At 41.1% G+C, this 26,633-nt stretch overlaps 1 protein-coding gene across 2 annotated transcripts in view; it reads left to right on the top strand.

Annotated features, from left to right (window-relative positions):
• Positions 1-26,633, top strand: part of ADAMTS2 (ADAM metallopeptidase with thrombospondin type 1 motif 2) — a 173,622-nt gene that overhangs the window by 41,564 nt on the left and 105,425 nt on the right. For both annotated transcript variants that reach the window (XM_030957363.1, XM_030957362.1), the window contains exon 3: positions 21,025-21,184. In XM_030957363.1, the coding sequence (XP_030813223.1) occupies positions 21,025-21,184 (160 nt within the window). The remainder of the gene's footprint in view (positions 1-21,024; positions 21,185-26,633) is intronic.

The raw sequence follows: 26,633 nt of genomic DNA, 5'->3' as shown, positions 1-26,633 counted from the left end.
TGTTGCTGATGGCTGAGAATGGGGTCAACTCAGCCCCTCACCTCCCTCCTCTTTGATCACAAGTGAGAGGCTCCTCTGGGTTCAAAGCCTTCCCCACCTGTTCCTTCAGGTAGTGAAAAACTCATTTCCAGAGAGGAGATCAGAACTTTGTCTCTGATCTGTGAAGCTCCCCATGGAAACTCATTTTCTAATAATAATGTAAGCTGACTTCTACTTAGAGATAGTCTTTCCCTTTACCTCTATACAAACAAAAATAAACCACAGAGTGTGTTAATGCTCAGAGTAGGTGTGTGTTAGAGAGAACAGTGCCAGTGGAGACTATTGGCTGAAATTTTGAGTTACAGGGCTGATGCACACCATGAGCAGAAGAATGTGATACACATATGGGACCCAGTATGTAGTTTCCATTTACATGGTAATTTTCTTCTTTTCAGATCTATGTTTTTCTCCCCTCCTTTAGCTTTCTATCACTAACTCTTAAAATTCTTGGAAGAGAGGACAAACCATTTTCTTTGGAGCCAACAGCAACACCATGGGGTTTTTCTTTTGATTTTGGCAGTCTGCTTGTACTTTGGATTTCGATTTCCTTTACCTACTAGATATGTTTAAATATGTAGATATTAAAATAGCACAAAATGTATTTTGTCTGTTTCTGTTCATCTTTAAAACAATGTGCAGCTGTTGAACTGCACATGAGTGTTCCCTTGCTGTGGGTCATTCTTGACGGATATCTTATTGCTGCGCCAGGCAGTGATCTCTGAGAATAGTGAGATGGGTTTGGTTCTCTCTCCTTTAAAGACATAAGATTAATAAGAAATAATTCCAGGTATGTATGTGGTGAGAAAGAAACTTTGAATTATGTTCTTGGCATGATCAATTTCCATCACCTTTATTTCCTGTGATATAAATCTCTCGTTTCTAAAAATTCACTGGTGGCAGCTGTTTAACAAACCACTTGTGACATTTCAGTTGAAACACTGCTCTCCTCCTCTCCACTCCATCCTTTTCTTTTGGACCTTTATGCCATTTACTGCAGGTTCTGCTTTCTCTCCCATTCTGCTTTTGCCTCTTTTCTTTCTTTCTTGCTTCCCTCTGGTGTTTTAAGTTATGGGTCATCCCATTCCATCTTCCTTCCTGCTCACAGCAAATAGAGGATTTATCTTAAGTGTTTTTCATCTGCAGGTCATCTGACATTCCAAGGAAATTGTTTTCTGGGGTTTTAGGCTGGTACAGAATGGACATGAGAGATCACTGTCCAGCATTTTTAGTTATCAGATTACTCCTCCAGCATGTTAGTCATGTTTCTTGGATGCAAAAATGAGGCTGAGGCTGCATAGGGTCAGGGCGGTGATGCAGCAGAGGGAACACAGCTGTAGATCCATTAGGGCTAGTTGGAAAATTTTAGTCCATTTTCCCTCTGAAAAGAATACTTTCCCTCACCCTCTCAAGCCCTTAATTTGCTCAGAAACATCTATGTAAGATTTAGATTTTCCTTCAAAAATAAGAAGCAGCAACTTCATTGGGATTTCTGGAGAATTCAGACACTGCAAATGAGAACAGAGGATTTGAGAACAGAGGTAGTTTGTTTAATACTGACATATTTCTCAGAAAGGGAATGGGGACGCCCTTTATAGACTTTCAAAGAGCCACCCTGCCTCTGCTGTTCTCTGTTTCTCCATCCCCTTTGCATAGCAGCACCAGCACAGCAATGTCACAAGACCCTCCTCAGTGAGCACAGGCTTCCCCCCGTCACAGGAACAGAAGTTGCTCTGAGGTGCATCACTCTCTGTCCTGGCTGCTCTTGTTTATTGCCCTACAACGCAGAATTGTGATCCTTTCCCTGCTTTTTCATACTTCCATATTTACTTGAGCTGCCAACAAACCATTGACAATTTGGCTAAGATTGTGGGAAAGCATGTAAACATTAGGTTTGCATTGTGAATCTCCTTCCTTCAGTGCTGCCTGGCATTTGGGATCCCTGTGTGCCCAGATCATCATGTGCTCAGCCTCCCAGCAGAGCAGGGCCTCTCTGATGCATGGTCCTGTCCTCTGGTGTGCTGCTGCATTTGTTCTCAGGGCTGGGACTACAGCAGTGCTCTGTAATGTGCTGATCTGCAATTCCCTCACATATGCTGGTTACAATGATACATCAGCTTTCAGGAAAACAGCCCTCCTCATATACATGAGAGATAACACACCAGATGACTGTTATGAGAGAGATCTGAGACATCTTATTTAACGTAATAGCAAACCAAATGGAGAAACCTTGCAGCAGTGGCTGCCAGATTATCCTCTGTGGACCACAGCCTGGCTATTTGGCTGATGATAAAACTGCATATTTTTGTATTTACTAATATGGGAGAAGTGAACTCTCCATGGTGAGTAACGCAGACAGCAGCAGCTCCAGTTCCTCTTCATTCATCACTGCACTGTGTTCCCCAACAAAGGTCAATGAGTGTGCTGAGTTTGTGTGTCGTAGGATTTGAGGTCATGAGTCACTAAAGGGTCTGGGATTGCATTCTGGCAGTGTGGACCAAGAGCTGCTGTTTCAGGAGCCTGTACCCCTCTCCTGCTCTTGGACAGACCCAAGTGATGATTCAGCGCAGGGGGAAGTCAGGATATGGAAAGTTTACTCTCTTAGCCTGTGACTCACCTTACCTTAAGGATGTTCTTTCACATGGCAAGGGAACATGACTGTGACTGGGGCTTCATCCTGAGTTTTATGACATCCAACCACTACAGGAGAGAGGCAACATCTTCTAAGTCTGCCCGTGATTGTCTAGGAAGTAGGTCAGTAGGTCGTGCCCAGATATCTTTAGTTTCTTTTTAAGGATAGCACTTGTAATCCAGGTGTTGAAGTGTCTTTTAAAATGCAGGTAAGAGAACACATTCTGCATTTGTGTAAAACTGGAATTTCAGATGCAGAACAGTTGGTTGTAATGACCAATCTGTGTGTGCTTTCCTTCAGGGTTCAGTTAAGTTTATTTTAATGAATATGGTATTGAGCTTTTCACAGTAGGGTTTAGTGAACAGATTGGAAAGTCTGAAAAAGATATTAGAACTGGGTGAATAATTCATAAAGAGTAATTTATTTTATGAATGTCACCTCTTTCTGTTTTGAATTGCCTGGGAATAAAGCATGGCTTACTTGAATTCAGATGTTAATTAAAATTATACACCAAATAATTTCTGTCAGTAATCCTTACTTTGTAACTCATTTACAAGAGTTTTGTTGTAAGCAGTTGATGTTTAGAAGCTCATGTGTTACAGTGAATGAAGAAATTCCAGGATTTATTTTAATTTTTTAAAATTAGATTATCATAACTTGCTAAGTTTTGCTTTGTTGAAAGGATTAAAATTCCAGAGTATTCTGATTCATAAGTTTATGGGAATATTGTAATATTTGCCAGAATTTCATGTTTCAGCTAGCTGTTCTGCCAAAAAATTATTTCATTATTAGACAGATGAAGCAATTACATTATTAAAAATAGGCTGTCACATTTTTTTTGTCTTCTACATACTTGGAAACTGAACTTCTGATTTTTGGAGTAACCAATACAAAGGCTATCTCCATCATGGCAATGTGATCAGATTCTAGTGTTGACTTTTCAGGACTAAGCTTGAAGAATGAAGAACTCTGACTTTTTGTGTGTTATTCTGCTTCTAACAATGGGTCAGAACAAATCCATGTCAGGCTCAGAGAGTGTAAAATTGTCTGTAAGTAGATTGGTTTGTGGTTGTTTGTTTTTTGTTTTTTTTTTTTTTTTAAATTCTTATTCTTTGTTTTTAGTTGTTTTAAAAACATGGACTCAGTTGCACAGTATCAAGAATTAGTTCCCTTCGACTATCTTCCCCATAATTATTACAAATCCTGTCAGCTAATGAAAACTATGTATCTTTACACTTTTTCTAAACTGGGAGCTAATGTTACACTGATATGCAGAAATTGCTCCAAACTTCCTTGTGCTCATTATGGCAGGCTTTATGAATGCACCAGATTCCAAAATACAAAATTAAAGGCATTAGACATGTACACTGCTGCTAATTTGACAAGGTGCTGTGTATTCCCTGTGCCAGGTTTGCTGGCTGCAGTGGTTCAGGCTGCACTTCATTACCCTGTGCTGGGTGGGAAGTGAAGCTGCCCTTGTCAAACACTCTGTTTTGCTGCCTCTCTTTCTAGTCTGTCTTGATGATCAAGTCGTCATTATAAATGCAATTTAAAATCCTATAAGAACTTGAAGAAATGTGTGTAATTTTTCCCAAGTGTCTGTTGCTGGAGGAGTCCTGAAAGTGCAACTTCAGGAAAGCACAGGCTGGCAGCCCACGCTCCTGGAGTCAGCTGCTCCCCTGCCAGGTAGACAGTTCTTGAAATAGTATTGCCCACAGGGATTGTTTGTCGCATTTGAATTGATAACTCTGGCAATCTGTTGTAACCTGTGCTGCTTTTTCATCATTTCTTGCATGGTTTTATGCCCTCAACCTGACATGTGCCTCCCATATGGAGTCAGCCCCTGGGGCTGTGTGCTTTGGATCGTGTGTTTGAGGGTTGGACTTGATGATATTAAAGGTATTTTCCAACCTAGATGATTCTATGATTTCATGTGCAAACAGCAGCGCTGCTCTTGGCTTGGGCACTCCCAAGCTCTCCAGCTGCTATGTATTGGCAGATCCTAATTCTTTCTGATTACCTGGTGTTTACCCCACTCCTGGTTTGTTTTTTGTATCTAATCCTTGTGTGCAGGGCTGTAGTTTGATCATTAGCAATTTGTGGGTTATATATTTACACAATGCCTCTTTACACCTTGGTGACTTCAGCTGAAATAAATGGTAATACTGTATGTTCAATATTTGTTCTCCCTTTTCCACAGAGTCAGAGCAATATAATAGGATCTATTTAGCTTTTGTACATTTGCTTTGCAGAATTCTTCCTCCTTTTTCTCTGATTCTGTAGGTGTCTACTATTGCTCTTAGCCTTAGATTGTACTGTGTAGGTTTTCACAGAGTAAACATATACTGAAATCTGTACAGAAGATTCTTAGTTAATAATAGATGAGATGAACATAACCTGTTTAGATTTGACATTATACATCCCTAGACGGAGTGTGTAGGGCAGGCACAATGTGCTGTTTGAAATACATACAAAGACAACCCCCCAAATATTTATATATTTTTCCTGCGTGCAGTTCCTTATACTTGGGTCAAAGGACAGAGGAAAACCAAATCCCAGTAAACCTATGTGTATTATTAATGAGCATTAACTCACTCAATAGGACATAGTGCTTAACTAAAAAGATGCAGAACAGACCAGTGGAGAACAAATGGGAAAAAAATCAGCCCATTATCTGACCCATTGTTTTCCATAGAGCAGGAGAATGAGACCAGGTCCCCACAGGTATGCACTGCATGGAGGAATGTGCATTTTTAAGCACAGTGTCCAAGGCCTTTGCTACAGCCATGGATACTGATATTAAGAGTGGCAATTATTCCAAGTTAGGCATTTTCAGTGAGAACTTAGAGTATGGTTAGCCCTTTCCTTGCTGAGAAGAGTTGGAGGCTAAGCCTGACTGTTCAGTGAGAGAGCACTTATGGGAGGAAAAGGTGACAGATGGAGAAGCTTGTTTCAAGGTTTCTCTATCCATGTGTTTTCCATATGAATCTAATGCTTTTAAAAAACGTTGTAGTCACATTAGATAATGCAATCACATGGTCTGTGCTGTACCTACATTCTAGTGTAATGATTTTTTTCCCTGTGAAATTCTCAGGGGCCTCCCAGTATCAGGCCCTGGCTATTGTTTTAGGCATACATGCCAGGTACCTGGCTGGTCTTTGCCTGCATGCTTCACTGAAGAAAAATCAGGTTCAGGTTTGAAAGTTACTTTTTTATGCATACAAATATTTGATTATATTTCAGCTCTTTTAAAAGTAGTATTAGTAAGTAGTTATGAATACCTGCATGCTAATTTTAACCCTCTATAAAATTTATACAAGTACTGATCTATAAAAAATCTATAAATGCCCAAGTTTGCCTTGCAGAGAGCAAAAACAAATTTGAAACTAAGTAGGTCTTTCAGCAATTTATCTCCTATGAATCACTTGTAAAATAGGAAACCCCTCTGTTTGCCCACACTTTCACGTGTGCCAAGTGTCTTGGTTGCTGCAGTCTTGTGCAAGTCTTGGGGAGGAGCAGAGTTCCAAAGCCCAGTTTCTGCTACCTGAATTTTATTGTTTTTGAGGTTTTGCTTTTATAGCCCCAGGAACTGAGCACAGAGAGCTCTGGCCATAGTGAATGACATTGCTTTTTGAAAGGAGATGTTATGGGGAATTTTTAAGGTGTGATTTAGTTTATCCCATGAGATAGAAGCAATAAAAAAACTGGTGTAGAAGTTGTATTAACGTTTGGTTTTTAATTGATTCTTTTCCAAGGAAGTTAAAAAGGAAGGAAATTTGAATAGCTGCTGAAAGGAGAGCTCTGATATCTACTTCTGTAACTCGAACTTTGCAAGGTTTGGCCAGTATTTATACATCTCTCTGCTGAGCTGTATTTTTGGCACCAAAATATTGGTTGTGGTTTGCATACACTAGCTGCCTGCAAGAAAGCTGAAGTTATTCTTATTTTAAAAATGCAATTAATTTTAAAGCATTATGCTAATTTTAAAAAATCTCTACAAGATGTGGAAAAAAGCAAACTTTTGTTCATTCTTGAGGGATACATAAAGAGGCTTGAGAGAGTCAAATAAAAAAGTAGTTTTCAATTCCTCTGAGACTGAACTAAAACGACTTTTTTCCTTTTCTTCCAATAAACTATAAAAAATCAGCATAAACTCTCTAAGAGAAAACTTTAAATCTTGTAGAAAAATGTTGGCCTTTACTACTCTGCTCTCATTTCTACCTCCTCTTTGCCCAAGGTAGGAAGTAGATCCCAAAGACTGTTTCTGTCAGAGCTATTGTGTCACTACCTTTAGTGACCGGTTACAAATACAACACAATTGTGGATGAATGTAGGAGTTGGTGAGTGGATGAAAGAGGTGGTTCACGCTAAAATAATTTGGTTCCCATGAACATAGTGATGTGTTTATAACTGAGGATGTGTTGATACATTTTAACTTTTGTCTGTATTAGTACTGGCTGATAAAGCAAAGACATCCCAAATGTAATGCTTTGAGGATCACCAGTCCAATGTAAATCCAGGAGGAGTCTGAGCTCTGGGAACACACAGGTGTTTTATTGATCCCTTTCTTCTACACAGGCTTTTTTTCCCAAAGCAAGACCTCAGAGCTCATTACTTCCTTATGCTTCCTCTCTTCCTCCTCTAGGATTATCTCCATGGGTTGAAAAATGACATCTCCTTCCCCATGGTAATTTATCATGTCTATTGAGTATTAGCCCAAATGGACACCAGAAATGTATATCTGAAAATTCCTTACTGAATTGAAGTGGCCTGAAATATTTCCCTGTGTCGCACTAAAATTGGGTGGTGAGTTTGTGGAAGATGAGGAAAGGTTCCTTCAAACACAACTCTGGTTGCTGATGTGATCAGTTGGAAGCGTGAACTTGTCATCTTCTTTCTTTTGAGGCCGTTGTGCCCAGGAGAAATCTGGGCCACTAACCTGGAGTTGGCACTTTGTGCACACGGGAGCCCACCTGAGGAAGGATTGGGTCCTGTCTGCAGCACAATGTGGCCTGGCCACAGCAGACTGTTTAAAGACTGTTTAAATACCAGGCACAACTTCCAGGGATGGCTCCCTGTGTCTGCCAACACTGCAGAGCTCTTGGCAGGCCAAGGGTTAATTGTCACTGCTTGGCTCTGTTCAGAAGCTGTGTGATCCCAGCGTGCTGTCACGAGGCTATGTGGCCTCTGGCTTTCCAAGATGGGACAGGTTCCTTCCACAAACTGTAATTCTGACTGATGGGAGGCTGCTTAAGAAGTTGAAATATGGTTAAAAATGACAGTACTTATCCTCAGGCTCTTCTGGGAGAGTCAGCATATCTTATTCTTTTGTTTTTCTAGTTCTCCCTACCTCCCCTTGCACTTTAATGCTTTCCCAAGGTTTGTTTTTCTTGAGGACCTGGGAGGAAGGTGCCTACTGATGTTTGATCCTTGTGCTGCCAGCTGGGAGATGCCATGTCTGTGCCCATCTGTGCTGCCCACAGGCCAGTTTGAGTCCAGGGGATCTGGAGAGGGCCTGGTCCTGTCCACTGCCAGCTGATGGCCACAGCATCCCTGTCCTTGGCTTGCAGAGCTACAGCTCACCAAGCAGCTGTGAGCAGAGCAGAACAAAGAGGGTAACTGCCTTGGTTCAGTTATTAAAGCAGATCTGAGTGTTGTGCCATCTGTTCTGCAGAGACACAAAACCCAGTGAGCTCTTTGGAAAAGGCAGAGAATATGTTCAGGATCTATGGAAAAGATGGATGTGAAAATTGAGAATCGGTAGGAGCCTGGTAACACCAAAACAGACCAAATACAACAAAACAAACACTTGAAGGAGCAAACACAAGAAAGAAAACTTACTTCAAGTGCAGGAAAACACAACATTGATTGGATTTTTCATCTTGTATCTTCCCCACTGCCTTTCATACACGAGGTAATTTTTTTCCCAGTGTTTCTGCTCAGGAGAGCAGATCCTGAGGGTATTTCACAGCTCAGAAATGCTGTGACAGTGCAGGAGCCCACAGCCCCTCACCCTGCCATGCCAGCAAGGGGAACTGGTCTCTCCTGGCTGATGACAAGGCCCAGGTAGCTCAGGGTGACACTGGCTACCCCAGCCTAGCATTGGGCCTCCTCTGCCTGCTGCCAGAAGTCACAGCTGTGATCCAAAGCACAGCTGTGTGTCGTTTTTCAAAAGCCAGGGAGGAGAATAGCAGACTGTGTGAAAAATGATAAAATCTGGAAAACTTTTTAAAACAACCTTAATAGTTTTGTGAAATTCCTGCTTCCCCAGAGCTCAGATGAATCCCATGACAGTCTAATTGTGTGAAGCTCCTTGTTGCAGTGCCATGGCCAGACAGGGCTGGTGGTGAACAGTTGGCAGAGAGGGTCATTGGTTGACCAACTCCTTGCAGCAGAGTAGAACAGGAACAGCAGGTAATGAGATATCCCACACCTCCCCTGCTTTTAAACTGAGAGCCATGGTCTGGTTGGAAGTGACTCGGATGCTGAGAGCTGCCTGAAGTGAGAGATTTTGCTGGTAGGAGTAAGGGCACCTTGTGGATCATGCTCTGGATTTGGTCTTTGGGACATTTGGTTTCCCATCTCTGCCACAGAGTTCCTACATGTCCTTGGGTAAGTCATCCAGCTTACCCTCCTCTCATTTCCCCACTGAGGAACGGGGGATTGCTTTCCTCCAGCACGGTGCTGTGAGGCTCCATGGAGTTGGCAGTTACCATAGAGATGAGGGACCTAAATAGATTTGAAACCTGTTGAAGGAGAGCTGGAAACCTGACAGTGTTACCAAAAGAGCAGCTTGGCTTTGGCTGTGTTGTGTGGGGCAGCTACAACAGGTTGTAAAACTGTCACAGTGGGTGTAGGTCCTGTGAAACCCGGGTTATCTGGAACACTGACTGGTAAAACCAAAAAGCTACTAGCACAAACTCAGCCCATAAATATGAAGCAATATCACTAGTTAAACAAATAAACTAAAAGAGATTTTCTCTTTAGAATCCTCTGGGCATTTTCATTTAATAAAGTCTTTTGGTCTGGCAGGAGTCCAAAATCAAGAAGTCCAGACCTGCTTCTGCTCTTTCTGGGGCACCCGGGAGCTTCTGAGGCTCCTCACTGTTTGTATTAAAGGTCTTTAATTTGCTATAAAATGTCAGCTGGAGAATAAAAACCTGTAGAGTTACTCTGTGATTTGTTTTAGGCAGAAGGAGACAGAGGAAAGAATATTTAATCTAATTGACACTCTATTGTGAAATGAGGATGTGACTTTCAGGTAGTCCTTATTACCCCATTAATTGTGTTTCTCTGTCCTTCTCATTGATGTTAAAACAAATATTTAATGTTTTCAGTCTCCCTGCTGAAATGAGGATGGGTTTGAGATCCTGGTCATTCCCATTCAACTTTGAAACATTTCAGTTAGGGTTGTATTTGCAGGCATTCTGCATCCAGTGTTTTCAGTGCAGCTATAGGACTGACTTGTGTAACAACAAAACAATGCCATCTGTCTTGTCTCTTTTTATCCCGTATTTAAACACACTTTTTTTCTGTTTTGGTGCTGATTGAGTTTGTAGAGTGAAGTGAAAGGAAATATTTATTGAACTTGTTGCAATAGCTGTCCATCCCTCACGTGAGTTGGAAGTAGCTAATTTAGGACTTGTGCGTAGGTTGGTTAAATGTTCCTAACAAAACAGTTTAGTTTTTTGTTAGTGTTATCTTCCATTTGACGGGTTCCTGCGGATTCATTCCTTGATCTTTCTGAGTTCTGTCTCTTGGGCTCCTGATACTGCTATCTCCAATCTAAATTGTGTAACTAGCAGCAAATTCCTAGTGGAAGTGCAAGGGCTATGTTGACCTCCTTTGTAATTTTTCAAACACATTTGGAAATTTGTTGTGAAGCTCAGTGGCTTACTGGTCGCATGGCCACAACTCAGCACCAGTGTGTAAGTTCACCTGTCTGGTCTGGGATGAGCATGGGTTGGTGGGAACCTCTGTTTCCTGGGTGAGGGATGTTTCCTGTCAGGTCCTGGATGTCCCCATGTCACTGCTGGGTACCCTCAGCAACACCCTTGGTGTCCTCGGCTGTTTTGCCCTGGGCTGGATGTTTGGTCCTCCTCTAGACAGGACTTAAAGACACAATTGCAATAATTGACTTTAGAGTGAGCGGGGGGATAGATACACATTATCTGATAATTGGTTTTAAAAACTGATAATGATTTTTGCTTTTATAGAGGTAGATATCTGGCACCCTTACTAGAATATTTCCTCTGACCCTTATTCCAAGCTGGTAGTTCTTGTGACTGTACTTGGACAACTGACCTTGAAAAGTTTTTAAGCACTGTTGTTGGCTCAAGAACTACAAATGTTTGTTTTTTTCTCTCTCTCCCTAGCAATCTAAATTAATAATGTCTGTTTATTATAAAACAACCCCATGAGATTTTAAAGGCAACTGTAAGAAAAAAAGCCACATCATTTTATAGTAGATGTGTAAATTATGGAAACCACCCCACCTCTTGAAGAGCTTGCTTAATATCTTCTATAGTAATAGTATTGTCCAAATAAACACACACCAGTTGTAAACCTACCAGAATGTGTGGTGGTGCTAACCCAGCTCTACTGGTGTGAATACATTAGCCCACTGACATATGGTGTGTAATTTGATTTCTAGTAGTTCTGAAGGATTTACAGGCTGACTTATGCTTCTTGCTTTGCCTTTAGTTTCCATACTCTCTTATGTTCCTTTACAGGCTCCATTTGACTCAATGCATGTTGTGTCCAACTTCCAGCTACTTGAGTGCTGCTGGATATTAATTACTTTTTTTTTTTAAACAGACACTTTTCTTTTAACTTTTGCCTAAGAGTATAGGTGCTTTTCCAAAATAAAACATTACTACTAGTCTACCTTCAACTGCAGTAGCAGCTGATTGTCTTTGGTATCTGAACTTAACTCATGTTTGATTTTCCTTTTCAAAGGATGTTGATCACCAGCTACTGCTGAGCTCCCTGAGCCTGTTTTGGACTCAGCTGATGCTCTTTATTTTTTCCTCTGCAGAAGTCTGCTAAAATGTCTTTGTTGTGCAATGCCTAAACCTTGATCCTTGAACTGTAGGTACTAGTGCAGTGTGAAAAATAAGGTGTTTAAAGATTTTTAAGGACAAGTTTTGAGCTGGTTTTTGCATAAGATTGGCTATAATATTGCAGGCTAAAATTTCTTGTCAGAGTTTATTTTTTTGTTTGTTTCCTGGTATGTCCAAGCTTTTCTCATCAGCAATTCTTATTCTTTCTATGCTTTCAGATCTTGGAGAGTTATCATATGCCTCCCTTCGTCTTTGTCACACAGACAAATAGTGCACATTAATTCTTTGATTTAATCCTTCTTAATAAGCCTGTTCCTCCAGGGATTAATTATTTTAGTTTTTGTACTGTATCTTGCACTTTGTTGACATCTTGTACTGGGAGCCTACAGCTGAGTGCAGTATAAAATTGAAAGCTCATCTCTCATTAGGTTTTCATGCTCTCATTTGAAAAAACTGCTTTCCAGGTCCATTTCTCCAACACAGGGCAAGAGAAAGAAGGTTAAAATAAGCCTGGCTATAGGATGTGGAAAGAAAAACAAGCCCCAGCTGCAGCAAGCTTTTGTTACTTTTGTTTTCCTGCACCCTTATGGGCATCCTGTTAGAGTAAAGCTGGCATTTAGCAGAGAAGGACCCTGTCTGATTTCCAAGCCCCAAATCCAGACCTGTGGCTGGCTTTGGGTTATGAGCTTTTGTATGGAACGGTATGAAGTGTGTGTGAGATAAGATGCTGTCTCCCAGCTGGGAGTTTTTACCTACTGAGGGTCTTTCCTTGTGGTAGCAAATGTCAGAGGCTGCAGCCCAGGGGCACTGGGTTCTGCCAAGGGGGTTCCCAGGGAGGGGATTTTGGGGTGAGATCCCTGAACCCGCCCAGGCTGTGGCTGTGTGGGCACTGGGGCTACTGTGCCAGCCAGGGCTGGCTCCTGCTGCCCTGCAGCTGCTGCTCTGCAGTTCACATGCTCCTCTGGATGTGCAGTGCTGCTGCAGAACATCTTCCTAAGCAAAGAGTCAGGACTTCTACAAGATAATTTGGAGTTACTTTAAATGCTGTATTTCCACTCAGATTAATTTAATATAGTAAACTTTTTTTTTTCTTTTTAAATACTGTAATCCTTTTTCTGCAGTTTTCTGTGGTCTGGATCTTTTTATCTTGTTTACCATAGCAAAGCCCTGGACTCTGTTTCCTACCCATTAGTGGATGTGTTCCAGCCCTGCTGCAGACAGTTTTTGGGAGGCTGCAGTGATGCTTTGATAAAAAGTCCATGGCCTGTCTTATATAGAATATGAGACTAAACTGCTTTAGTATTTACAAATCCATTTATAAATTCTGACCTTGAGACTTATGAACGTGACACCCATTGACTTAAGTGGGTGGTGATTTTTGCCTTAAGCAAATATATTTTTGAAAAGAAACTGTGTAGTAACTGTCCCATTTTGTGAGGGTTTGAGCTGAGGAGCTTTCCAGTTGGACTTGTTTTGTTTTCTTGCAGAATGTCAATTAAGTTTTATTGCTGAGGGTAGGACTCAACTATGTGTTTTGTCAGTGTCCTCAGAAATGCCTTATTTCAAATGGTTCTGTGCGTCAAAATTGGGAAAGTTAATCTTTTTGAATCTTGCTGTTAGCAAATTCATGAACTTGATATTCATGCTTTTCGTCCCTGAAAGATTAAAGTTGAGAAACTCTGTTTCAGGGCACTGCAATTACTATTCCCTGCTTGCAACAACAGCAATCAAGTTTACAATCTCCTGAGTCTGCAAGATCTGCCACATTTATCATTTTCATTCTTAACAGCTATTTAATAACTCACCTCTTTCCCACTCGGAATTACACATACCTGTGGGCATCAAGCCTAGAGAATTTCCAAAATGTTCTTGCTTATGCATTATTTTAGCTAAAGGAACTGCTTGTCTCTGAAAAGATACACAATTGTAACAGTTTTGGAGATGAGGCTGGTGGAGGTATCTGAAAGGTGGAAGCCAACCTGGCAGAGGTGCCAGGCTATTCCCTGTACAGCTGCAGGGAGATCTGCTCTGAATTTGCCTGCAAATTCTACTTTTGCAGGCTGTGCTCTGCAAACGGAGTATCTGTGGCAAATACTGAAAGTTCTGGATTTGTATATTATCTCAACTGTTGAAAATGAGATTTATCTCTTGGGGTCTCTAAGGATTCATAGGTGAGTGGCTGCTAGGACAGGGCAGGTCGTGGGGGACAGAGGCAGGAGATTTACTGGAGGGAAGTGCTTGGGGCTGTGCCTGGTCTGCTGCTGCTGCTGGCCCTGGGCAGGTGCTGGGTGACAGAGGTGAGAATTTGGTAATTTTCTTGTAAAGGCAGAGAGGTTGAAAGCAGTGTTTTTAGCATTGCTCACTGGTGAAAGCCGGGCCCTTTGGCCAGGACATTTGTCTGGAAATCTGCTGGCACTGCTTTGTGAAATCACTTTAATTGTGTCTGTTTTCTCGATGCTTCACTGAGAATGAGACACAGTCTGTCCCACTATTGTGTCCCTTAAAAACCACAGAAAACCCTTTTGAGTTCCTAAAATGAATTATACCATAAAACTGCAAGATTTGGGTCCAAATTCCCATCTGTTATAAACTAATGCAGCTCTCTTAACTTCAGGTTATATTGGCTCAGATTTGTCCCCCTGCTGTTATCAATCACACCTGCAATTGTGTAGTGACTAAGCTGGGCTCTGGGAACAAAATTTTATTTTTGGTAGCAGTGGAAGTCTGTAGATGCATGAATGGATGGATACCCATCCTCCCTTGAGCAACAAGGACTGTAGAAAGCAGCCTGTCATGAAAGAGCTCTCAGTAGCAGTAATTCCTTTATGGTGCTATTCATTAGTAGATCTCAAAGTGCACTGAAAATGTGACCTTACCCCCATGCAGAGAATAAATGGGGGCCCTAAGGGACAGACAGCTTCCATAGGGTGACCTGGAAGGCTCTGCCTCTCTGTCAGTCTGGCTGTGTAATTCTTATGTGTACCAATAATTATTCACCCCCTTTTTTTTTTGAGAATATGTGAAAATAACATGACTTAACTGCAAACCAATTTGAAAAAAAAGCTGAAAAATACTAAAAATAACAAAAATATATATGATCAGTTAGAAACTTTCTTCCCCATCCAGTCTGGGCCTGAATAGATCAGTGTAGATTGAGGGCAGCAGGAGCATGCAGCACAGTAAGTGCCAATGTGTTCCAAATATTTGCCACAATTCCTTCAGTACCTTCTTTCACTGTAAAGGAAGATAAATTTGCAGCACTGAACAATTCTTCTTCTGCAATGCTTCACTAGTTGGAGGAATGTTCTCAAAGAATCAAATGCAAATATGACATAAGAAAGTTTTGGGGTTTTTTTTTAAATTTTTATCTACATGAATTAAGCTGAATGGAAGTAAAATTCCAGACTCATATATTCCTGAATCAATATACTGTGTGATTGGGAATGAACACATTGCACAAAGGAAAATATAGAGAGATCCCAGGTGGGCAGGGATGAGTTTGGAAGGGTCGTGTCATGTCCATAGCTCTGCCTCAACTTCCTGGGTAAACTTGCTGCAGTCACTGGAGCTCCTGGTGCACCAAGTCCATTCCATTGTAACTGAGCAAAGAGTATTTCTGTACATGGCTTTCGTGTTAGGAGGATACATCTGTTGTTGTCTGAAAAAGCATGTTCCTGTGGCTCTAAGACCTAGAGAAGGATCACAAAAGTAACATGTGGGATTTGCTTGCAAATTCTCTGCTCTGCTAGTGCCACTTTGGTCAAATGTGGAGAAATGTGTTTTTAGGTAAAAGCACATTGATATAAACATGGCATAAGGCTTTGTCCAATATTTTGTCCTGAAAATATAAATATTTTCCCTTTCAAGTCATTTACAGAGTATTTTTGGCAACTCTGTGTTTAAATGCAAGTCTTTCTCAGGTTCTCTGTGAATTGATTGTTGGGAGAATCCCATATTGCCAGTTTCCATCTGGAGCGTTCATTGGCATTGCAGAGAGTGCAAACTCAAAACCCAGACACTGAGGGTAAATATCAGATATTTGTGAGTCACTTTTGTCTCAAGAAAATGGCCTGTATTTCAAGACTGTATTTAGGATTTGTTCATGTGCAGGTATGTAATTTGGCTACTTACCTCTTTCAGAATCAAATACTCAAAAAAAATCAGATCTTTATTTACAGAAATGCTATTTCTAAGAGTTTCTGAAACACTGTTTTTCTGGGTTACTGATTTAATTAATTAACCAGTTATGTGGATTTAAAAAAATATTAATTTCAGCTTTGTTCGCATTTAATTTTTTCTTCCTGTCTGCATCATGTGCTGGGAGATTGGGATGTAAATCTGCCCTTTTATGGCAATGAGAAGCTTTGTAAATCTGTACTAATGAGGAAGAAAATGAACATTAATTAAACTCCTGGTTTCAGGAAGGGCTGAGGTTCTGGAGTCCTGAAGCAGCCACTGGATGGGTTACTTCATTACAGCCCAGAACAGGAGCTGTGATCTGAATGCAATGAGGAGACAATTAAGTCGCTCACCAAGTGCAGAGCCAGAGAGACATTTAATTATCCACAGGAGCTCAAGCTCCAAAACCTGGAATTTTCTGTAGATCTAAATATGCCAGGCAGTTTTTCTGTCAAATTAGGCTTCTGAAGAATGTCTTTAGAAATGCAGGAGGTGCTGGGGGTGTTGAGGAGATGGGAGAAGAAACCTGCTGTTCTGCTGAGCTCTGTGGTGGGGTGGCAAAGCTCTGGCAGGTCTCCTGGGCTGGGGAGGAGATCTCCATCGTGGGATGGGATTAGTTTCATTACCCTGGGCAGAAAGCCCATGTGGCTGTGGCCATTGCCAGTACATGTAGATCCTGTGATCCTTGAAATCCTCGGGAGGAGGTCTCCAGGAATGCACAGGAGCCCTGTTACCCTCAAAAGAGATGAGTGGAACTCTAGATCCCAAATCCGTGTGATCCACAAACGGACTCATTTGTGGTTTATCAGTGTAATTTGTGTCATAATTAGACAGGACATTCATTCTCAGTCTTCCATGTGATTTTTTTTCTGCGTGGCTTTCACTTCTAAATAACCGCCTTGCTAACCTTAGCAGAGGTTTTGATTCTCTGAACTACTATTTCCTTTTGATTGTTTTCTGCTCTAGTCTTTAATGCATATTAATGAGTGCCAAGCAGTGCTTGACTTGAGTAATTTGCATCTGGGATCTAAAAGCCCTTGCAAGGAAGGGCTGGGGATGTCCCGCTTTGGGAAATAGTGGGATATTGTAGGATCTTTGCTACAATTTGGTGCATTTCAAAGGCAAACGCTTTTTCTATTAATTTCTGTTTTCATTAGTCACAGGACACAATCCCAGCTGCTATCATCAATATTCCTATATTCAGCTTAGTTTCAAGTTAAAAGTCCCAGAAGAGGGAGAGGAAGATGTAAGAGTTTAGCAATTTTTCCAGAACTGGGCTTCCTTTCCATGGAGATGCACAATTCCATGCCTGGTTATGGATTGCACAGTGTTTATGTGGCTGCAGGGTGGTAGAGCAGGGTGATCACTGCTAATCCATAATGCCTGGAAGTACAACACTCCTGGGATGGGTGGTGAGCAGTATAGGACAGAAAAACACTACAATAACAGGTACTTTTAAGCTCTTAGTTTGTGAAAGCACTTGCTGTGATTCTTTTCAGAACTTTTGGGGAATGGGCAATTGAGAGGCTTAAATTTGTTTTCACATCTTGTGGAGTAAACGCTCAGAAGATGAATGTGCAAGGATTTTCTGAAGCCCTTCCAGGTGAAGGGAAGGCGCAGGTGTGCTCAAATGATACAGCATTTCTGTCTTAGTCATCCAGAGGCATTCTCCAGGAAATTGCAGGAACCTGAATGCTCTCTGTTGTCATCACAAACTTGGTGGTTGTCTTACAGTGGTCTTGGCATGGTGGGCTGGCACAGAGGTGATGGCAGCTGTGGAAAAGAACAGGACTGGTGAAGGGTGAAGGTGAAGGATGTGGGCAAACCTCTGCTGCCTTGTTTGCTGCCCTACAGCTTGTTTGCCTGTGCACAACACTGGTGTTGAGTTGACGACTAAAAGCCATCTCCCTTTCATGGTGGCTTTTTGAGGGTGTTCTGAGTAGAATCAGAAAAAAATGCATTAAGTGATTCATCTTGAGCTTTTCATGTTCAAAGCATTTGACCAAAAAAACCCAAATCAGGCCTTGCAATTATCCTGCAAGACTGTTATGCTGGTTCAGAGGTGGAGAAATGGAAGTAAAGAGGTTAAATGTCTTGCTCAAAGCAGTAAGGAAATGTGTGGTGGAGACTTTCAGGAGCCCCACATATTTCTTAATGAATCATTTATGGTTGTGGTTATAGTATTAGGCAGATGACTTGAACTGTGGATTGCTGTAGGAACTCTGCCTTTCCATCAAATGAATTTTCTTCTTAAAGTCTGAAACAGCCATTCTTATCTTTCTTACTTTATTTTATTTCATGATGATATGTTGGCTAAATCAAAGACTGTGTAGGACATGCAAAATATAAAAATATAAAAATTTTACAGTTCAAACATACATTTTTTCTTAATAATTCCAATCAAAATAATTGTTGACTTTCTCTGCACTAAAAGAAAGGAGAAATTTCAGTGTAGACCAAGATTGAAATGAGAAAAAGGACATTCAGCCATGCAGCCAGGAGTTGGGCTTTAATGGTCCTTGGGGGCCCTTCCAACTCAGGAATTTCTATGATTCTGTGTTTGAAGGTTAAATTCCTTCCTTTCTACACCCCTGCAGAAGTAGGGGGGATGCTGCCATGGGGATGTGCAGAGTGGTGGCATGTCCATCCAAGAAGCAGAGTGGGGAATGAGAGCATCTGATGTTGTCCTGCTCTTTGGCAGCTTCCAGTGCCACATGAATCTCCCTGCACAAAAAAGGGCCAATACCAGGCACAATGATCTGCAGGAAATGTCAGTGTTTAAGCACTGTTTTATGTCTTGGGATCCAACATTCAAATATCTCTTTCTGTTTAGTCTTACAGCCAGTCCCAGTGTGTCACCTTCATCTTCTCAGAGTGGGGAATTCACTGTGACCGACAGTTTTCATTTCCAAAAGGCCATCATACCCTGGAAGCTAAAGTTCACCTATAGGAGTTGTTCTTCTGTCTAATCCATTCAACTACTGATTGCAGACATTGTTTCTCTGTTAATTTTCTTAGAAGATCTAAATTCCTCCAAACTCCCATCAGTACTCCCTGCTGCACACAGTGTACAGCAGCATTTCCCCCTGTATCCTGAATTATGGTCTGCATTCCAAGCTATGGTCTGGCATTAGCTGCTTAGTTAATATTAGGCTTAATGTATCCAAAAATACATAAGAACATGTGCACAACCATGGTGATTTTTTCACTTGCAAAAACCAAAATCACATATTTTTCACATGACAGTCAAGCTCTCAGTGTATTTCTCCTGGGTGCAGTATGGCATGTGCATCTTACCCTGTGCTGTTGAACTTGCAAATGCTTGTTCCTTCTTGATGTTTAGTTGTGCATTTATCATAAAAAGATTTCCAAATTTCTGGATATAATATTTAATATCCAGAAGAACTGTGTGTGTGTTATGTAGTTAGAATAACATTAAAAGGAGAGTAACATCAAGTCTAAATTTTTCATGTATTCCCCTTTCCAGTAAAAGATCAGTTGCTGTCTCTTTGGGTTCAGCACTTATTTTCTTGGTTGTCTTGACTTCCTTGAGCTGCTGAGCCTGTCTCACCTTTTCTGTGTCTGATGTAGAATCTAAATTAGTTAAGAAGAAACAGGATTTCAAATTCAGTTGCCTCTATGCAGGCAGGATGGCATCAGCTTAAATTGCTTTGATATAATTTTGCTTCTTTAATCCTTCCTCTCCAATCTGTTTTTGTATACCTTATATATACGAATTCTGGGACTGGAAATCTTGCCTAATGTAAGTTAAGACATGACAAATGAACCTGACATTTTTCCAAGGAGGGAACCAGTGAACATACTGTATTTATAGCTGTAGGAATGTAGTTTGTTGCTTGTAGAAGAAAAATATGTGCTGTATGAGAACTTTGGTGCTGGAATATGATAAGTGTGTTTAGATGTGCTTGTTTCAAGTGAGGATACTGGGTTCAAAGAAGCCAAACTGGTTCCCCTGGAAGCTTGAGGTAAGGCCTCACTGAACAGGGGATTTAAGCTTCCAGAAGCTCAGATAGCGAGATGGAGAGTGTCACAGTACAAATCTGAAACTGCAGTGTCTCCAGGATTGTCTCAGGGCCGAGTGGGAAAGAATGCGATAAAGAAGCTTCTGGAGGCTGGATCTGGACCAATTCGATTCGTGTTAATAGTAAGACTTTGTCTGCAGGCTGACAGTTCAGTAGCTGAAGTTCTCAAACACAGATGTGCAAACATGCAGAAAAAATTGATTCAAGCCAACCATCTCTGCAAGCAGCCCTTGGCTGCTGTGACCTCCTGCAGTTGGGCAGGACTGCAAGAGGAGACAAGCCCAGGTGATCCAGGTGCCCAAGTTGCTTCACCTGCATAAAGATGACAAAAAGTCCTTTTCTTTTTTAAAGTTCTCAGTCTTTATGAGGGTTTCCCCTGAACAAAATGAGAATTGCTTGGATGATGTTCCTTTGGCATGCTTTGTAGAAGTGCAAATTTCTATTTTCATACCAGGGTATCTGGTCCAGTCTGAATAAGTTGGGTTATTTTTTAACAATGCACTACTGACACTCAAATCAGTAGTGGCTAATTCTTGAAAGATTATTTTGTTGCCTTTGTGTCACAGGGGAAATAATCACAAAGCTTAGCTGCCTGAAAGTAAGTTGCAGTATTTTTCTATCTTGCTTCTGGACAGAAAAGCTGACTCTACAACTTTTGACTGTTGAAGTGCACATCAGCTTATGGCACTGATCTGCTCCTTTATTTAGCAGAAATAGTAAACACTTGAGTGGTCTGGGCCTGATGGATCGCTAAGGTCATAGTAACTTCCATTGTAGATGTTTTTTAATGGAGAGGGTGATTTCCTAGACAGATTCTTAGACCTATACTTGGCTCGTGTGGCTCAAGGAGAAATCCTTTTGGTTCAGAGTTGTACCTTTTGTCCTTTCTTGTCAAGCTGGGAAAACGATGCTTTGTTTTGCTCTAATAAAGAATTCACCTGGTTTCCTCTCTGCATCCTAATTGCTCTCTAGGGAGCACTAAAGTGTGCTTAAGCATATTGTAACTGTTTGCTGGCAGTGCCTGCTGTACGTGCAGTAACGCAAAGTGCTCCATCTCTGCCCTGTGCTGCAGGCTGGCATGATCCGCACGGACAAGGACGAGTTCTTCATCGAGCCTCTGGAGAGGGGGGCCCAGGAGGAGGAGGAGGGAGGAGGCAGAACACACGTGGTCTATCGCAGAGCAGCTGCCAGGAAGCAGCTTCCTGGGGAGAACATGGATACTGTGTACAGAGGTAAGGTGGGCTCTGGGATGAGGTGCAGCTGAAGGAACGGAGCCAGTGTCATCTGCTACATCTGGCTTTTTATCCTTCAAAGTGGAAATGTGCTCTCCCTCCAAGGAGGGAAAAGCAGGAAATGTGTTGAACATTTTCTATGGGCTAAGCAAACATTGCAGCAGCCAAAACCATCTCTAGGATGGTGGCACTGTCTTTGCCTTCAGGAGTTTCCTTTGCTCCGGAGATGGCCAACATAAAGTTGTGTGTCCCCCAAGCCCTGGGTCAGAGCAGAGGAAGGGGATGGTGGGTGACAGCAGTGCACAGGTGGCTGTGGCTGCTGGGACAGGTGGCTTTGCAAAGGCTTTGTTGGAAGGCTGCAAGGAGGACACTGAGGCTGGCATGGTACATGGGTTTTATTGACGGTATTTACTGGGCTGCATTAGTCCCAAAAGGAAAATAAAGGTATCTCCAGTATGAACACAAACTTTCTGGATTTATTTATGTGTTGCCAGTGTGGAATATAATGTACTAAGTATGTGATAGACAGTGATGGAATAACAAGAATTAAATATAAACACCCATTCTGTGTAGTGTTTTCTGTTTCTCTGATAACTGCTTGGTTATTGCACCTTTTTTTCTGAATAAATAAGGGATGCAAATCTGCTAAGAGGATGTTTTGACAGCTGATGTTAACACTGAAATTAACTGGGTCATTTGAGTGGAAACAACAAAATAGCTACATTTTTGTTCCAAATGTGTGTACCAAACTGCAGAGTTGTTTGTCACTCATACCCTAGTATTATCTTATTCAGTACAGTGGGGTTTCAAGTATAGGAAGGAAGGAACAGAGGGCCACAGGGATGAGGCACTGAAGTTTGGGCCCCGTGAACAATATAAATTTCTCACTGCTCAGGTTGGGACAAGGATTAAAAAGAAAGCAAGAAATATCATTCAACCAAAATTTTTTTTTTCACTTTGGAAATGGCCTGTGAATTTTGTGACTGACACAGAGCTTTGGTGAGTTCTTGTTGCCTTTGTACTCACTGTGGAGCAGATCTGGGTACTGCAGGAGTCTGAACACCACAATCCCCAGAAGGGTTGGATGGTAGGTATGGTGGAAGTTGCTCTATTAGTGAATGTTTATAAAATTATTGCATGTTGGAAAATACCAGCCGTTCGCTGTGTTTCCTCTTAAACAAAAGAGACTTGATGTTGTTCACACCTTATGGCAGTATTTTTGGTTTTGGATGGTAAATATTCCTCAGGAGTAGGAGTCTGGTACACAGAAAAGCACAAACTGTAGATCAGCTCCAGTTACTGGCACCTGGTACCTGCTGGGGGAGGCTCTGTCAGCAGTGGCTGAGATGCAGCCTGTACCTGGCAGCAAAGCCACACGCCGTGTCTGATGCCACCAGACTTGGTGTCTGTCACCTCCCCTGTGTCAGGGCTGGAGTTTGTAAACTGTGGTAAAAAGGCACAAAGTAATCACAGCCACCAGCCAGCACTGTGGGATTGAAAAGCAAAAGGGAGGCTGGGCTGAGAAATAGCAGTGACCTTGTCTGGTACAGCAGGTGTGGGGACAGGTAGGAATACTTATGATATTTCAAATTTTAAACTAAGGAAAGAATGCTAAGGGCAATAATCTTCCCTTCTACAGCATCACTTTTTGATTTGGAAACTTAGTTTTTATTTTGGAAAAAACCCCACTGTTACCAAAAGTCTGTAAAAATAAAAACTGTAGGGTAAAGGGGATTTTTTCCATGAAATTGTCTTTGCCTTTAATAAAAAAAGTGAACAACCACTTGAAAATGGTTTGTTCTCTACATTTTTTTAAATTAAATCTAACTTCCCACCTCTGATTGCTCTAGGCAAAAGGCATGGACGGGATGTGCTTTCACAAATTGTAATTTTATTTTCCACTTGGTCTTTTTCCAGAATGCACTGAGTTTTGGTTAACAAACACCAAAATATTTAGTGATTGGGCATTGATAAGCACACTCTGCTGTGTGTTTCCATAGTGTTCTAAACTGATTGATGGGCTGAGTTAGGAAATACTTAGTAGGGCACTTTCAGCATGCTGTATCTATTAAAAAAAAAAAAGGTTAACCAAGAGCACTCCCCCTCTTTCCAATATCCCTGGAGACAAGTGCATTGTTGCCAAATCCCATAAATTTACATGTGATGAATTGTAACACTTGGACTATTTTTAAAGGTCCAGCCTCCAGGAATCTTATGAATATGTGATGATTTTTTTTCCCTAGGTAAGCTTCTGGTTCTTTTAACTGTTGATAAAAATGTGTCGTTTCTGGCTATGTAAATATTTTAAGGTAATGCGTGACAAACAAAATTTAAGTATTCCATAATTTTTAAAACACCATCTTTTAAAATCCCATGATATGTTAATTTAATCCCATGATTTGGGAGGGGATTGTGAGTCATGATTTTTGAATGTTTTGGTTTGGATAGATAGATACAAATTCCTTATAAATATTCCTATCTTTGGCACTCTTTTCACAAGAAATAGGACAAGATGTTCTCTCCTCAGCAAAACAGGAGGTGAAGGAATTGAAAACTCCATGAACTTGGAGTTGAGAGTATCAGCCACCATTTCAAGGTCTTGGGTGTGCAGCAGGCAGTGGCCATGCTGGACCTCACAAAGCACAAGGGTTTGGGATTTTCTACTAAATGCAGTTATTTTGGAGGGTGGTTTGTTGAAGAACTCAGTGCCCCCAGGCAATGTGCATCTCCCACATTGCAGAGAGCTCCAGCCTGGGGCTGCAAGGCAGTGGGATGAAGGTGCCTGAGGCTGGGGGGCAGCAGAACACCCCAAAAGGCAACCAGGACTAATGGAAGATCCATTGACTGCTTGGGAGTGAGGATTCAAAAAAATACCTAAAAAAAAATATAAAATTGCATTTTCCACACCATGGAAATAAATTCTAAATTATGTCAACAGATGTGGTGAGATGGACCTGACAGCAGGGTTTTTCTAGCATTTTCCATGCACCGTTATCTATCTTTTATATTATAATAAGAAAAACCGAGATTCCATCTGTCTGAAAATTGTAAACAAGCAAACCCCACAACCTCCTAAGCCCTGCAGAGATCAAGGTGTGCATCTTGTGTTATGAAGGCTCTGCTGACGTGCTGGGTTTTGAAAAGTGGAATGTGCTGGGAGAAGATCTGCCCTGCCCTGGTTCCAGACCGTGCCAGATTTGCTTCTGCATTTACGTAAAACGTTATCAGAAGATTGGGAAATGTAACTACTTGTTTTGGCAACCTGAATCATTTGTTTTGACTGGTGTGGGATTATCTGGGGTTTGGGAGAATCGCAGAGCATGGGGTGTAATATTTCTGCCTGGTCTTCTGTCAAACAATGCTATTTGTTAATGTACTGGAAAAATGTAAGCATCATATTTTAGGCAAGTAATAATCTTCAGCAGAGTAATACTGTGAAAGTCTGTGTGAGCTCACTACAAATTAGGCTAATTGTTTCAGAAAGAGAAATATTTTCATGTAGTGGCTGAAATATTGCAGGTGTGGTGAGAATAAATCCTATTTTCTCTGGCAACTGCTTTTAGTGCTTGCATATATATAATAATTTATCTTCCTTTAGATAAAAATAAGCATCATGTTGAACATATTTTAATATTTCCAGTTGAATTCCTTCTTACAAACATGAGAAATGTTCCTTCATAGCAGTAAAACTACCTACATAATAACACTGGAATTAAATAGATAAGCTACAATGGGTTGTTTTTTCTCGAAACTGCTGAGTTTTTGCTTAAATGTTATTTGAATGTTAACTGGAGAGGTGCTAAGTATTTAATTAATGGTTATGATGAGGCCTGGAAAGCTGGCTTGATTTTTGCCTCTAAAGGCAATCTGATTATCAGGTTTGTAAGCTTTAATATCACATCTCTCTACCTAAATTACTGTGTCTGTTATGTTGATCAGCTGAAAGGAAATTATTATACTAAAACTTCCTTAAGGTTTGCCTTTTCTCTAAAAAATGTTGTTTAAGTACTCTGCTCTGAGTTTTATTGTATTGTATGATTGATGAGAAACAGAAACTCAGCTTTAGTGACAGTTTTATTTAGTGTGCAGATGAAAGATGACCTTAGCCAAGAGCAGTTTATTACTGATGAAGACAGTAAGGTAACTCCCCAAATGTGCTTAAACCAGAAAGTTTTTGTTTCTGTAAGTGCCAATTAAATCCCTTGGAATGGCCAAGCAGAGTCTGACACAAGTCCCATCACGAATAGCTCTGGGCTGACAGGGTGGACAAACGCACAGCTCTGCTGGAGACTTGTGACCCCTTCCCATGGCAATACTTGGGGTTGCTGGAGGTCAGATCTGCAAAGGAGCTGTGCCTTGCTGCTGAATGATGTGATCATTTAATGTGACCCTCTGATGTACTTCCTGGGGCAAACCCCACCATTTTTTAGCTACTTTTTTGGCAAATTTTTCAATTATTTTGTTTTATTTTTACATTGAGGTAAAATCATCCTCCTGGCTGTAAGCAAATGCCAGTCAGATAAAAAGACAGAAATAATTTGCTGCTTCTACTCAATAGTGGTAGGTTCTTTCTGACAGGCCCAAACTTCATCAGAGCAGAGCTGGTCCTCAGTCCTCTCACTGGCATCTCCTGGCCCTCCACAATGCAAAAGGACAACACTCTGACATTTAGGAACTCTAAAAAGTTAGAGGCCAGTTCAGCAGGGGAGAAATCCATGTAAAATTAAGCCAAAACAACTCCACTCTGGAAGTTTTTTGAAAAGATGAAAGTTAAAAATATGATAAAGTTGTAACAATTCAGTTGCCAGAGCTTTGCAGGTTTGGAGATGATATTTCAGAGGAAGACTCCTCCATCATAGTCCATCAAACTGTCAATGCCATTGATTTACTAATGTATTTAAATTACTCTTTAGAAACCAACGTGCATCTGGTGTATATTTTTCTGGATTGCCTGAAATGGCTCAGACTGGCTGCTGGCTGGCCAGTTGCCATTCTAATTTACACAAACTTTCCTGGTTACCTTTGCAGGGGAACAGTTTCTTCAGGAAACTGAAGTTTCTCCAAATCCGATCAATATTTCCTCTCAGCTTGCACTCTTGCTGATTAATTACTGCTCCCTTATTTTGCAGTCAGTAAGACTCCGATGACAATATTTTTTGTCTCCTTCCTATATCATCTGTGCATGATAAATACATCTGTCTTTCTCTCCTGTCTTGGGTTTTTTCTGAATTCTACATTGCAGATTCGTGGGGATTTCTGGGAAGAGGAAGATTGAGAATTCAGTGGCAAATCAGCTTTTGATTCAGAAGCAAGGTTAAACACTCATGGAAAAAACAAATCTCCAGGGAAAAGGATCTTTGGCCATGGGATGTCACCCTTCCCAGGCATCTGCATTACAGCTGATCAGGCAGTTCTTTGCTAGGCAAATGAGATCCTTGCAGTAATTTTG

The sequence above is a fragment of the Camarhynchus parvulus genome, chromosome 13, assembly GCF_901933205.1.
Source record: "Camarhynchus parvulus chromosome 13, STF_HiC, whole genome shotgun sequence".
Lineage (NCBI taxonomy): Eukaryota > Metazoa > Chordata > Aves > Passeriformes > Thraupidae > Camarhynchus > Camarhynchus parvulus.
This window is presented reverse-complemented; position numbering and strand designations above follow the sequence as displayed.